We start from the raw sequence: 13,747 nt of genomic DNA on the forward strand, positions 1-13,747 counted from the left end.
TTATTTGCATAATGCACTTCATTCATCCCCCAAGGCAATTTTTTCGTAACACAAAGTTGATTCAGTGAAAAAATGTTTCTGTAGGCAAATTATGCAGCCTGCTTTTTCTATACAGTATCTCAATTGTAATCTAAACTCTGACCACAAAGACATTCAGAATGCTAACAGCAACGCAACACTGAATGGTAGGATGATTTCAAACTTCAAGGTAAGTGAACGTGCAGTATTCAGTTGACTCTGCTTTTCACCATAATAAGCAACAGCTGCAACTACAGAAGGATGATCAGTTTGTTTCCAGTCTGTGTCAGTTTCGCACATGTTCATTCATAAGTTCATCGCATCCCATTTCAGCATCAAACTGCCTTTGTTTAAAAACTGCACAAAATCTGCATTATTTCATGATACACATCTTGGTACTTTTTAATGAAAAGAACTGTATCATAAAGTTCGGAGATATGTAAAAACCAAAGGGGAAAATGTTCCAATCTGCCATATATCCAGGAAGAGTAAATCATGTCAGCTCACTTCAAAATCCAGAACAAACAAATTCCTTGAGCATTCCTATGAAACAGTTGCTGGATCTGTTAATACCCTGGTGAGAATGTAACTGAGAAGTTGCCTTCTTGTAACGTAGGAGAGGCTACATAGCCAAATCCCAAGGTTGGCAAAAATAGTTTGTTAATAATGGTCTCTTAAAAATCAAAGTTGGTAAAGCCAGCTACTATTGATTTTATATTGTTACTGGGAAAACCATGACTTTGAGCTGAAAAGAATAACTTCCTTTGCGATTTAATTTCACAAAAACTTGGGTTTGCTCCATTAGGTGGGGAAGAGGACAAAACTTAGCTTATTCAGTAAACTTACAATACATAATGATTTATTTAAAAAAGATAAATGCAATTATATTTTAAATTAGAAGCAGCAGTAAATCAAAGTCATGTCTGGAAAACAGCTCAATGTTCCATGACAGATTTAAATCTGTTAAGTATTTTACAGTGTTAATCCTCATTGATAGAAATATTTCACAAAAAGGAGTATATTTGCAATCCAATACTACTCACCTTATTTTTTAAGTTAGACACACACACACACACACACACACACAGTGAAAGAGAGACTATTAACAAAGGAATGTTTCTACAGTCACAGCTAGCTGCCTTTACACCTTCAACCACATCCTGTACATCAGCAGGAGAGGTTAAAACTGATCCAAATAATCAGGAAATTGAAATCTCAAACTGACACTATAGCAAATTTTGCCCTCTGGTTGGGCACAATCATTTAGAGTAGTAGTGGCCAAACTTGGCCCTCCAGCTGTTTTGGGACTACAACTCCCATCATCCCTAGCTAACAAGACCAGTGGTCAGAGATGATGGGAATTGTAGTCCCAAAACAGCTGGAGGGCCAAATTTGGCCATCACGGATTTAGAATACAGTGATACCTCGGGTTACAGACGCTTCAGGTTACAGACTCCACTAACCCAGAAATAGTACCTCGGGTTAAGAACTTTGCTTCAGGATGAGAACAGAAATCATGCAACAGTGGCGCAGTGGCAGGCTCCATTAGCTAAAGTGGTACCTCAGGCTAAGAGCGGTTTCAGGTTAAGAACGGACCTCCAGAATGTATTAAGTTCTTAATCCGAGGTACCACTGTATATAAAAATGTTAGCCAGTCTATGTGAGGGTAGTTGAAGTCACCCATTACTACAATGTTTCGTTTTGGGGATGCTTCCTTGAATTCATTCTTCATCTCAAGATCTCCCTGAGCATTTTGATCAGAGGCACCGCAACAGCACATTCCCAGTACAGTGGGGCCCCGCAAGACGAACGCCTCGCAAGACGGAAAACCCGCCATACGAAAGGGTTTTCCGTTTTGGAGGCGCTTCGCAAAACGAATTTCCCAATGGGGTTGCTTCGCAAGACGAAAAAATCTTGCGAGTTCCCATGGTTTCCCCCCGCTTTCCCCCCCTTTCCTAAGCCGCTAAGCCGCTTAACAGCTGATCCGCTGATAAACTGCTTAACAGATGATCGCTAAAAGCTGCTAGACCGCTAATAGCGCTAATCCGCTAAGCTTTCAATGGGCTTGCTTCGCAAGACGAAAAAACCGCTAGACGAAGAGAATCGCGGAACGGATTCTTTTCGTCTTGCGAGGCACCACTGTACTAAATTACTCTTAGGGCTAGGTATGATTTTGCGAGGAGTCTGACCCTTTTGGTTTTTCTAGCTTCTTGGACTCAATGCTCTCTCTGACACACAAAGATACATACCGTATATACTCGAGCATAAGCCGACTTTTTCAGCACATTTTTTATGCTGAAAAAGCCCCCCTCGGCTTATACTCGAGTGAGGTGGGTGGCAGTGGAGGAGGGATGAGCGGCCCAAAAGGAGCCCTTTCTCGCCGCTAGTCCCGCCGCTGCCTGCCTCTCGCAAGGGCAGGAACAGGAGCCGCAGTTGGGAGAGGCGCTGCGCTCTTGTGAGCGGCAGAGTTGGTGGCGGAGGGACCAGCGGCCCGAAAAGAGCCCTTTTGGGCTGCTCCTGCCTTCTCCTCCGCCTTTGCCTCTGTCAGCGGAACGAGCAGCCCAAAAGCAGCCCTTTTGGGCTGCTTGTTCTTCCTCCACTGCTGCTGCCACCACCACCAGGTTTGTGGTGTGGTGAACTGGCTTATACTTGAGTCAATAAGTTTTCCCAGTTTTTTGTGCTAAAATTAGGTGCCTCGGCTTATATTTGGGTCAGCTTATACTTGTGTATATACGGTAATCTCCAGTATGTCCTTCTCTGTCCTTCCTATAGAGTTTATATCAAGTGATAACTGTGTCCCACAGGTTCTCTCAATTTCACCAGTTTTCCATTAAACCCACTACATTAATGCCATTCTCTAAGACCAAGCACTTGCCTTGGCGGCTTCTAGCATTTTGATCTATGCTGCTCTGGCCCGCTTGAATTGCTGTCCTGTGTCCCTGAACTTACAACGCCTAGTTCTCCACCATCCCCATTTATTTTTAATCATTTTTAAGATCCCTAATATTTTAAGGTGTCAATAATTTTCCTTTAAAAGCCACATCAAAGTTGATCATGACTGCTGTTTTTGCTTATTTATACTAACTGCAGGACTGATATGAAGAATTATTTCTCCAGAGGTTCAAATAAGAAATGTTTCCTCACTGGATATTGTAAACAGAATGATCTATTAATGTTCTGTTTTACCAAGTACTTTTAACATTAAGTCCAGACCTGCATCAGTAATGGAAATCTCAATGCAGAAAATGAAAGTGGACAATTAGTCTTGGTGTTCTTGTGCGGCAAAGAACGCATCTCTAATTTTAGCGTAAAAAGCAATACCAAAAATAGCAGGCTTTGATGTTTTCCCCCAGTCTCAGTGTCCAGGATCTATAGTTTCCAGCTCAGTACAAAATGCTTATTTTTATATCAAAGTGATGTTTAGCAAAACACCAGTACTTTGACAAGAAATAAAATCAAGTAGCAATGCAGGGAAAACACAAAACAGCAAACAATTGTAAGATATTGATTGTTGGAAAATGCTTGGATCTTAAGTTTTCAAAGACTGCATTCTGACAATCATATATTGACTTAACAAGCCTAGATATGAATTAGCCTTCTTGCTATACACACAGCCCATTCTTCTTTCACACAAGTGAGTAGAACAAGCCAAGATGTTTTCTGGAGTACTCCATTTTGTCTGAATTACAAAACAATGTTAACAGCTTCAGATCACGAATAGTAAATGATAGTTTGATAGTTTGAAGTTGACTTAATACTGTGGTTTGTTCCAAAACAGGAAACTATAGTTTATTGCTTGCTTGCTCCTCTATCAAGCAAAGGAGTTTACAGCCAAAAGCCTCACTCCTATCTCCAGTTATTAAGCAGACACGGTCTTCCAAACTCACCCAGTAACTTCCATCATTTATGAACATTAGAATAGTGGATGCAGACTCAATTTTTTTTAAAAAAAGGCATACGAAATCTAACAGCTTACTTTTAATAGTAATTAAACAACAAATACACAATCTAGAGAAGTGATGCATGGACAAGAACCAACTCTGTTGGAGAAAATACATCGTAAAAAGACATCTTACTGCAACATTTGAAATATTTTTCCAGCAGGAGAGGTATAATTTAGAGTACTAGTGACTAACAATCCTTAATAAAAAGCCAAGCTTGTTAGTATACTTTTTAGTACAGTTTAAGGCATAAAGTATTATTATTATTATTATTATTATTATTATTATTATTATTATTATTATTATTAATATTAAAATTTATATACCACCCTATAGCTGCAGTTCTCAGGGATGTTCACAAGATAAAATTACAATATAAAAACACAAAATACATAATCAAAAATAAACAGAAACAGCCAAAGAACCCCCAAAACACATAAAAACTATTTTTTAAAAATAATTAAAAAACACAATTAAAAAGCAGTTTAAAAGAATGTATACTGTTACCAAGGTTTTCTGGTTTGCTGTCATTTTAAATACACTTCTTAACACCTCATCTCTTAAGTCTTGCTTTGTAAGCAACTGCAAAGCAAGTACTTGTGCAGCAGAACAGAGGAAGTGAACAGTGAATGAGCTATCAAACCGGAGGTGAATTTACCTTTGTTCCCTACGGGGCTGTAAGAACTCCAGAAATATGCAAATATATCTACACACAGGCACCATAATAATACGCTTTTATATAGTCACAGAATAGTCCTGGTGAGAATACTGACAAGAAAGTATTGTCTCTTCCAGTAAGATAATTGCCAGTCAGTAGAATTAGTAAAGCTTTGTGACTACATCCAGAGTTTGCACACGAAACCCTGAAAGAAAGCCTAGGATGCTGTCCCAGGATCTCTCTTCAATTTTAAAAATGGAACCTGCCTATACTTTTCTACTATGACCTAATTATCTTTTGGTGGGAAACTCAGAGTATCACAGATTATATTCTATTCCTTTGTCTCAGTCAGCCTTCCTTTTCTACCTACTCTATTTCATACCCTTGTTTGTCCTCTGTTATTTTCTCTGGTTTAGTTAGAAACCTAAAGGCAAGACATGGCCTTGTGTTTCCCTTTCAAGCCACATCTCCTTTTCAGCATTTAGAAATTAAACTGTAGTTTTGCAGGACACAACTTGCCTGTATAGCTCTCATCTGAAAATCTACTGACTTTGCATATGTGCCTCCTAATTCTCAATTGCTGTTACTTCAGGTGAAGTACCAAATTACATTATAAACTGGATCCTTTGTTTATTCTCTTAACCTTCTGTCCTACACCTCCCTGTGGCCCAAACCCAGAATCATTTACATTTCAAATTTGCCCCTTAGCATCTAGATCTCCCTCATCTCCTGCCAGATTCTTAGCACTTTTCTTTCTCCTTATATGACAACAGTAGTTTTTCCCACCTCTGTGTTTATCTGCCTGCTTTCTTTTCTGCCTAACTAAACTTATAAGCTGTGTTTCAGGCACCATCTTGTGTGTGGCTCTCATCTGTATTTGTACTCACTTTGAATGTACTCACTGCTACATGCATATAGAGAAACCTCCCTATTACACACTGTAACTCTGGGTGCAAGATCTGAGCAAAAACACTTCTGGAGGTGACATATCCATGCAAGTGTGTACATGTGATTGGGCACAACACAACCTTTGAATGTGGACATTCTATTTAGCATCTTACCCCAAAGAGCTATAAGTCTTATTTCAGAAAACTACCTTATTACAGTGCAAGAGATTCCGGAGCAATGATTTCCCCAATACTTTTCCAAATAGTAATGCATTCTCCATTGCTATTATTTCAAGAAGGTGAAATATTGAAGTTTTATACATTTCTTAATGTTTTAGAACTGTACACTCATAAAATAGGAAGTAAAAAAGGTAGCATTTAATAATACATTAGTGGTGGTTTTTATTAAGGTATACATTTTGAAGGAGTTTTTGGAGTCTGTGTTATTCCTAAAAGAAAGACTTCAAAGCCTTATGCATAAACCATTAAATCTCATATTATGATTTCATAATATCTGGACAGAGCATTTCATATAGCATAAAACCTTCAAACCCTGAGACTCGAAACAAGCTATTAATAATATACTGTTGTCTATGAGCAATGAGATTTTCACTTACCCATTTCATTAATAGTTGCCCTTGCTTTTGAGACAAAAGAGCTTACTTCACTAGAGTGCATTTTGGCTCTTTCTTTAAGGTCAGCACCTGCAAAGGACATTGTCTGGTTACAGTTTTATAGTAGTATCAGCTCAAAGAAACCATAAATGGCATCATTTATACTTTCCAGAAAAGCAACTTGAGCATTTGCAGGAAAACCTATGTGTATGATTAGCTCCTGACAAGATCAGGGGCTCCTAACTCACCTCTCTTTATCAAACAGCGCATATTATGCATGAAAATATTTATATAAATAATTTACTGAGAACTTAACATACATTAGGCACAGAGAGACAAAAGAAAGGAACAGATCTGACACACAAAGACCTGGTACAGGCATAATAACCCCAATCCCCAAAACATGGCTAGGATATCGAAAACACCTTGACGTCTCCTTCTGCCAATCACATAACTCTCACAAGTCAAGTCACTCCTTCCTACGCTTTTGGGAGGTGATCATAACACAGTGTTACACCTGAACTAACATTAACCCTGATTACATCAAACCAATGAAGTTTGCAACCAAGGAGATCGGGAAAGCTGTCAATGCTGAATCAAGAAAAAGAGACACACTCTTGATCATTTAGAGAAGGCCTAAACAAATCTATCTACATGTAACACAATGACAAGGGATGTAAAACAATACAACACTGGACTCAGCAAGTACCACAATTAGAAGGTAATGCCCATACACCCCTTTTATTGCAATTGCCATAACCCTTTTGTGAAGGCAGCTGTCAAGAGGAAGTATGATGAGCTAAAACAGAAGGAGGTAATCTTGGCCCTGCAGTGGCTATCAAACTCCCAACTCTCTTCAGCCAAAATGTTAAATCTCAGGATGGCCAGAGTCATAGTCTAACATCAGGAAAGCTGTAAAATCTCAACCCTGGACTAAAAGATTCCTTTTGGTTTCTATAAGGGTGAGTCATGGGCTGTCGCAGGGTGTCATGGAGAGGAGAATGAGTCATCAAAAAATAAACCAAGATTAGTACCAGGTGGATGCAACTCTTCATGTAGATACCACATTACCTTGAAAAACAACCTCTGACCACAGGGTGCCAAGCACCATGATACTGAGAGGGGTACATTTGCGGGCAACATATTTTTTAAATCTAAAATATAAATGGTAAAGAACAAGGCATCCTAAAGTATAAATGAGATATGTGTCAAAATTACAGAATTTATCCAAGCAACAAAACAGATTTTGTTTCAAATTTCATTTTTTAAAGTTTTCCCTCAGGAAGAGCACTCCCTAACAGCTGTTACAAGCTTCTGTACTTACAATTAGAAAAAAGCTCACTGAAATGAACACCAGCTACTGAAGTATTTTTACCTAGTCTAAAAACAAACCACTTGTCCGCATAATGGGAAAAAAACATTATGCTTTGTAGACCAAATGCACGTGTACGCATAATTAAGTGTGACTCAAATGTTTCATATAATCATCCCACTCACAGTACTGAAATAGCTAATACATATATTAAAAACCAAAGATGGCAAAAAAATCTAATGATGCTTTTCTTCTGCCAAGAGAACATAAAAATCATGTTTAACAAGTGAAAAATAGAAAGGCATGTGTCAGAACTTGAAGAAAAAGTGGCTTTTATCATTTTTCAATAATACATCATATCTACATCAGGAACTTGCAGCAGGCAACATTTCTAAAAACAAATTTTAAAATTAAAATAAGCTAGCTTTTTGTACCGTAGCAAACCCACTGTATATGCCCCTTTCACCAAAGCAACAAAACTCAATCCATTTCTTATCTTAGTAATCATCATTACTTCAGTGCTGGCTAATTAGCCTTCAATTAATTAGCTCAAATTAGCCCCCCTCCTATGACCTAAAACTGAGTATACAATGTAATGAAAGGATTTTAATCAGATGAAAATGAAATTAAATAAAGTCTTAATACCCGATATTCACTTCTCTTCTCCCCACCCCAATGCTACATTATTTTGTCCAACAGTCCTACAGCTATTACATGATCTGGTGAAGTGTTGACTTTCTGTCCATTTTCAAACTTATTCAGCAGCACCACAGCAAACAGATGCCATTCACCTCCAGTAGATAACAAATGTCCCCAGATGAGCACTTGCACAAACTGCACCCGTTTGACACAAAGTGCATTCTGCAAAATGAACCAACACAGCCACCATAGCGCTGCCATTTATCAACGACCCATTTGGACACATGGCTTTATCCAAGCCTTCTAGCTTCAAAGAGCTACTAGTATACAATGTCATAGCAGTAACACAGAATACATATCTGAACACAGACTCTCAGCACACTTTCATAATGGCACAATGAACATGGTATTTATAAAGTAATAAAAGTATGCAATCATGTGTTCAGTTCACAATACTTTCCATATGAAAAGTGCAACAGATTTATCAGCATAAACAACTATGAAAATTCTCTCCTCTAACTGGCTAAACTGAAAATAACAGAGATGGTGTTCAAGAGCATGCATGGATTCTGGCCTTGAATGCTTGATGTCAGGTACAGTGGTGCCCCGCAAGACGAACGCCTCGCAAGACGAAAAACCCGCTAGACGAAAGGGTTTTCCGTTTTGGAGGCTCTTCGCAAAACGAATTTCCCTATGGGCTTGCTTCGCAAGAAGAAAGCCCATAGGGAAATCTCCGGGGACCTCTTTTAAATGCTAGCGGTGGGGAGCAAAGCCTTTCCCCCCCCCCTCCGGCCTTCAGAAGAGGTCCAGGAAGGCCGGCGGGGGCCAAAAGGCTTTGCTCCCCACTGCCAGCATTTTAAAAGCAGTCCAGGATAGCAGGGAAGCGCTTCCCGCTATCCCGGATGGCTTTTGAAGGCAGGCGGGGGGGAGCAAATACTTTTGCCCCCCGACCGCCTTCAGAAGAGGTCCTGGACCGCTTCTGAAGGCTGGCGGGGGGCAAAAGTCTTTGCTCCCCCCTGCCTGCCTTCCCGGGGGCTTTTAAATCACCCCAGGACAGCGGAGAATTCCTCCGCTGCGCTGCCGCCCGCCAGCATTTTAAGATCGCCCCAGAGAGCGGAGAAGTCCTCCACTGTCCCGGGGTTTTTAAAATGCTGGCGGGCGGCAGCGAATGCTTCGCTGCCGCCCGCCAGCATTTTAAAATCGCCCCGGGACAGCGGACAAGTCTCCGCTGTCCCGGGGGCTTTTAAAATGCTGGGGGACAGCAGCATTTTAAGATCGCCCAGGACACCGGAGAAGTCTCCGCTGTCCCGGGAAGGCAGGCGGGGGGGGAGCAAAGACTTTCGCCCCCCGCCGGCCTTCAGAAGAGGTTGGGGGACAGACTGTCCCCGGACCTGGTCTGTAGGCGGTTTCCATAGGAACGCATTGATTGCTTTTCAATGCATTCCTATGGGAAACCGTGCTTCGCTTTCGTCTTGCGAGGCACCACTGTACTGTGATGAATTTTCTGTATTTATCAATGCTATTGATCTTTAATAACTGTGAATTTTGACCATAAGTAATACTCAATGGGAGCAAACTTGAAAATGTAGTTTATTTAGTATTAATCAATAGAGAAACTGATTAACTTAGCTTAGAATCTTTGCAGACCAAATAATATGTGCTCTCAACACACTGCTAAACATACTCAACTATACCAGTAACATTTAGAAACACCCCCGCCAAAAAAAGTTCTAAGACCTTCTGTGTCACTGAAAATTATAGCACTTTATTTCTCTAAGGAGTACAGCAGAAGTTATATAAATAAATAAAAATCCCCCAAAGGCTGAATTTGCTAAAATAAATTTTGGAGTCTCAGTCATTTCTACTGATTTTGATTATGTATTTCCAAATGGATAATAAAATAAAATTTGCATACCAGCACAAAACACCCCAGGAACTTCACTTCGGAATATAACCGTCCGTACTTTTTTGTCACTTTTCAAAGCTTCCATAACTTTTGACATCTGTAGAGAAAAGGTGTGCAAATTGTCAACACTTATTTTCAACACTTCACATTCATAGAAGACTAAGTATTCATCCACTTACCATTTTTACAAGGTTTTTATTAAGTGCATTTTTTGCATGTGCTCTGTTTAGTCCAAGTACTACAATTCCTATATACAGGAAGAAAAAAATAACTGAAATCAGTAGTGTGCATAAGGTTTATCCCACATTTTAAAAAATGTACCTATGTTATCTACTGACAAAAAGCCAGCCTACTTAGTGTGAATAACTGTTATTTAGCATGAAACATGATTATCTCTCTGGTTGATCTATGTTAGTAATTGCTTGAATTAAATCAGATCCACTAAAACCCATTGATTTTATAGAGTCTACTATGAGTATGATTTTTGAAATTAGTGCACTAAAATATTTGAAAACACTCTTCTTAAGCACCAACAATAGTTTATGTTTGGAAAATTAGTTAACTACTAATTCTTTATCACTACAACAAAGCTACTGTAATGTTAAGTCAACAGAAAGCAACAGGCACAGACCATATGCAATACCTTTGTCCATGTTATTTTTAAATGCAGAAACATTTCAAATATGGTAACCTGCCTAACCAAAAAGAATTACTGTTTTTAAGACACAGTAATATCTGGCAAATTTAAGGGGCAGTTTAAGGAGAGATTATAAATTTGTGCAGTAACAGAAAGAGCTGCTGGGTAGGAGTGGTTGGGTGAGTGCAGTTAGACTGCAAGCTGAAGTATGCTTACTATAGAGTTAGTCTCATTGAACTCAGTGAACTTCTAAGTAAACATGTTTAGGATCACACTGTTAATAGATAGGATTCTAGAGTTTTCATTTTCCTCCCCTCCTCTCATGCATTTCTTTGGGCTTTCTAGATAAAAAAACTATGGTTATATTAAACACATCTTAGCCAAGCTACTGGGCTATGAATCTAAAAATGCATAAAAAACTATTCATCCATATAAAATTTCAGTATGTGAAGTTTTAGTTACAGAATATTGTAATAGGCACTATTTCACCAACCCTAGGGGTTTTCCTAGGGACAAAGTCTACAAACTACATCACTGCATTTTATGTGGTGGGTTTGATGGGGTCACATAGATTTACTCCTGTATATGCATTGCGCACTTGAGTCCTTTTATTCCATATGAATACAGAAGAACACTGTCCCAAACAGCAGAATCAAAACTCCCCCACATTTTTGAATCAAACAACTATTCAACCAATACTGTGCCTACAATGTATGTTTTCCTCTCAGTAGCTAATACCGCTGGACACAAGTTGCATTAGAATTTAAACTTTCCTCTACTTTATGTACTTTGGTTCCAATCCTCCCACCTACTTTTAGCAGAAGAAAAATGCATCAGGAATGGTCAAGCCTCTAAGAAGAAAGTCAAAAGGTATAGGAATGTTTAATCATGCCTTGAGTTCAGAATCCTCAACTGCCTCAGTCACTGCAATAAAAGTATTGAAGTGGCAGAAGACAGTACATTATGCCATATGAACGGAACTGAAATCAGGCTGTGGCATGTTAAAAGAACATCACTAGGAAATTGTGATTCTCACTAACTTTAATTTCCTTCCAGTTGTCCAAGGTGCTCAAGCAGGCATACATAATTGTGTATTTGACAACCCTGTGAGGTAGATTAGGCTGTGAGATACTGATGGGGCTCAAAGCCACCCAGTGAACTTCAAGTGCAGTCAGGGAGGGAGCTGAATGCAATCTTCCAAATCCTCATTCAACAATACATCCCACATTGGCTTGGAGAAGTGATGGCAGTTCCTCACCCTTTATTACGAGTTGTCCCACAAGTGGCCAGATTACGCTTTCAGATTTTAATACAGTATTGAATTGAAAATTTGAAGCACAAGCCTACTGATATTTACTCAGAATTAAATCCCATTGAGTTCAAGCTGCTTCCTCCCAAGGTGTGCTCCATATTACAGCTTTAATGTGCAAAATACAGAACTACTGTATTCTATAGAATTAGGTAAAAGATAAAGGTAAAGGACCCCTGGATGGTTAAGTCCAGTCAAAGGCGACTATGGGGTTGCGGCACTCATCTCGCTTTCAGGCCAAGGCAACGGACGTTTGTCCAAAGCTTTCCGGGTCATGTGGCCAGAATAACTAAACCACTTCTGACGCAATGGGACATAGTGATGGAAACCCGAGCACACAGAAACGCCATTTACCTTCCCACTGCAGTAGTACCTATTTATCTACTTGCACTCGTGTGCTTTCGAACTGCCAGGTTGACAGGACTGCCTAAAACATTGTTTCCCAAACCTGGGTCTCCAGCTGTTTTTTTTGGACTACAATTCCCATCATCCCTGACCACTGGTCCTGATAATTAGGGATAGTTATAGTCCAAAATAGGTGGAGACCCAGGTTTGGTAAACAGTGGTCTAGATCAGGATCCCTCAACCTCGGCCCTCCAGATGTTTTTGGCCTACAACTCCCATGATCCCTAGCTAGCAGGACCAGTGGTCAGGGATGATGGGAACTGGAGGACCAAGGCTGAGGAAGCCTGGTCTAGATCTAGCAGCAGTCCAGATGAGAATCTAATGCTATCGCTGTGGGTTAAACCACAGAGCCTAGGACTTGCTGATCAGAAGGTTGGTGGTTCGAATTCCTGCGATGGGGTGAGCTCCCGTTGCTCGGTTCCTGCTCCTGCCAACCTAGCAGTTCGAAAGCACGTCAAAGTGCAAGTAGATAAATAGGTACTGCTCCGGCGGGAAGGTAAACAGCGGCTCCCTCGGCCAGTAAAGCGAAACGAGCACCGCAATCCCAGAGTCTGCCACGACTGGACCTAATGGTCAGGGGTCCCTTTACCTTTACCTAAAAGTGACTCCAAATAAGGTGCAACTAGCATCTTGAACTTATATCCTGCCCTGGGCTCGTGCCTATGTGTACGTGGGAACTAGATAACTAAGAAATGAAAATGAAATGAAATGAAACAAGCCCCTTCGAACACAACGACAGAATTCAGCATCCACCGGAACTCATTTGATGGCGAGATGGGGGAATTGAGCTGCGCATGAGCAGTGGAGATGAACCGGCATGCACGTCGCTGCTCCCGACCCCCCCCCTCCCCATTTAAAGGGCCAGCCGCCCCACGTCATCCTCTCTAATTTGACAAGCCGGTTGGCGCGTCAGGAGGAATTTCCGCAGCGGGCGAACGGGCAGAGCTCAACGGAGCCCGAGGGAAAGAGAAGCGCCTCCCCGTTACGTTCATACACGCTTCCTTCCCGGGGCGTCAGGATTCCTTGACACGTGCCGACGAGGATCCAGCCCCTCACCCCCCCACCCCCGTTATAGTCACCTTTGTGCTCGTCGTCCAAGTAGCGCACCCTCAGCTCCTCCTCGCCGCCCGCTTTCGCCTCAGAACTGTAGCCTCTCGAGGGCGGCAAGGCCGCGAAACCCCTCAGAGGCCGCGAGGGAGAGCAAGAAGAAGACGACGACGACGAGGAGGAGGAAGCGGACGGCGAGGAGGAGAAGGAAGACGAAGCGGCGGTCGCCACCGCGGCCAGACCCGCTCGGCGACGCTGCAGGAGGCTGAGCGCCGCCGCCGCCGCCGCCGCCACAGTCGCCGCCATGTTGCCTTGTTTACAAGCGCGCGCCGGGCAGCGGCGGCGGCGGCGGCGGCGGCGCCCTCTCCGGCCTT

General features: G+C 41.3%; 1 protein-coding gene and 1 long non-coding RNA gene across 4 annotated transcripts in view; both read right to left on the bottom strand.

The window, feature by feature from the left end:
• AUH (AU RNA binding methylglutaconyl-CoA hydratase) overlaps positions 1-13,697 on the bottom strand; it is a 30,775-nt gene extending 17,078 nt beyond the window's left edge. The window contains exons 1-4 of one of the 3 annotated variants that reach the window (XR_014172988.1): positions 13,406-13,697; positions 10,155-10,222; positions 9,985-10,072; positions 6,122-6,208 (exon numbers count right to left, since the gene is read on the bottom strand). Coding sequence is in view for 2 of the 3 variants with exons in the window: in XM_081930739.1 (XP_081786865.1) it covers positions 6,122-6,208; positions 9,985-10,072; positions 10,155-10,222; positions 13,406-13,679 (517 nt within the window). In the remaining variant the exon portion in view is untranslated. The remainder of the gene's footprint in view (positions 1-6,121; positions 6,209-9,984; positions 10,073-10,154; positions 10,223-13,405) is intronic. The other 2 variants (XM_081930739.1, XM_081930740.1) reach the window with 2 other exon arrangements.
• LOC309380779 lies at positions 5,403-5,753 on the bottom strand. Its single transcript, XR_014173136.1, has 2 exons — positions 5,501-5,753; positions 5,403-5,470 (listed from the first exon to the last, which is right to left on the bottom strand). It is a non-coding gene; the product is annotated as an uncharacterized lncRNA (long non-coding RNA).
• Positions 13,698-13,747: the final 50 nt, after the last annotated feature.

The sequence above is a fragment of the Podarcis melisellensis genome (assembly GCF_964234715.1).
Source record: "Podarcis melisellensis genome assembly, chromosome: 11".
In the NCBI taxonomy this organism is placed as follows: Eukaryota; Metazoa; Chordata; class Lepidosauria; order Squamata; family Lacertidae; genus Podarcis; species Podarcis melisellensis.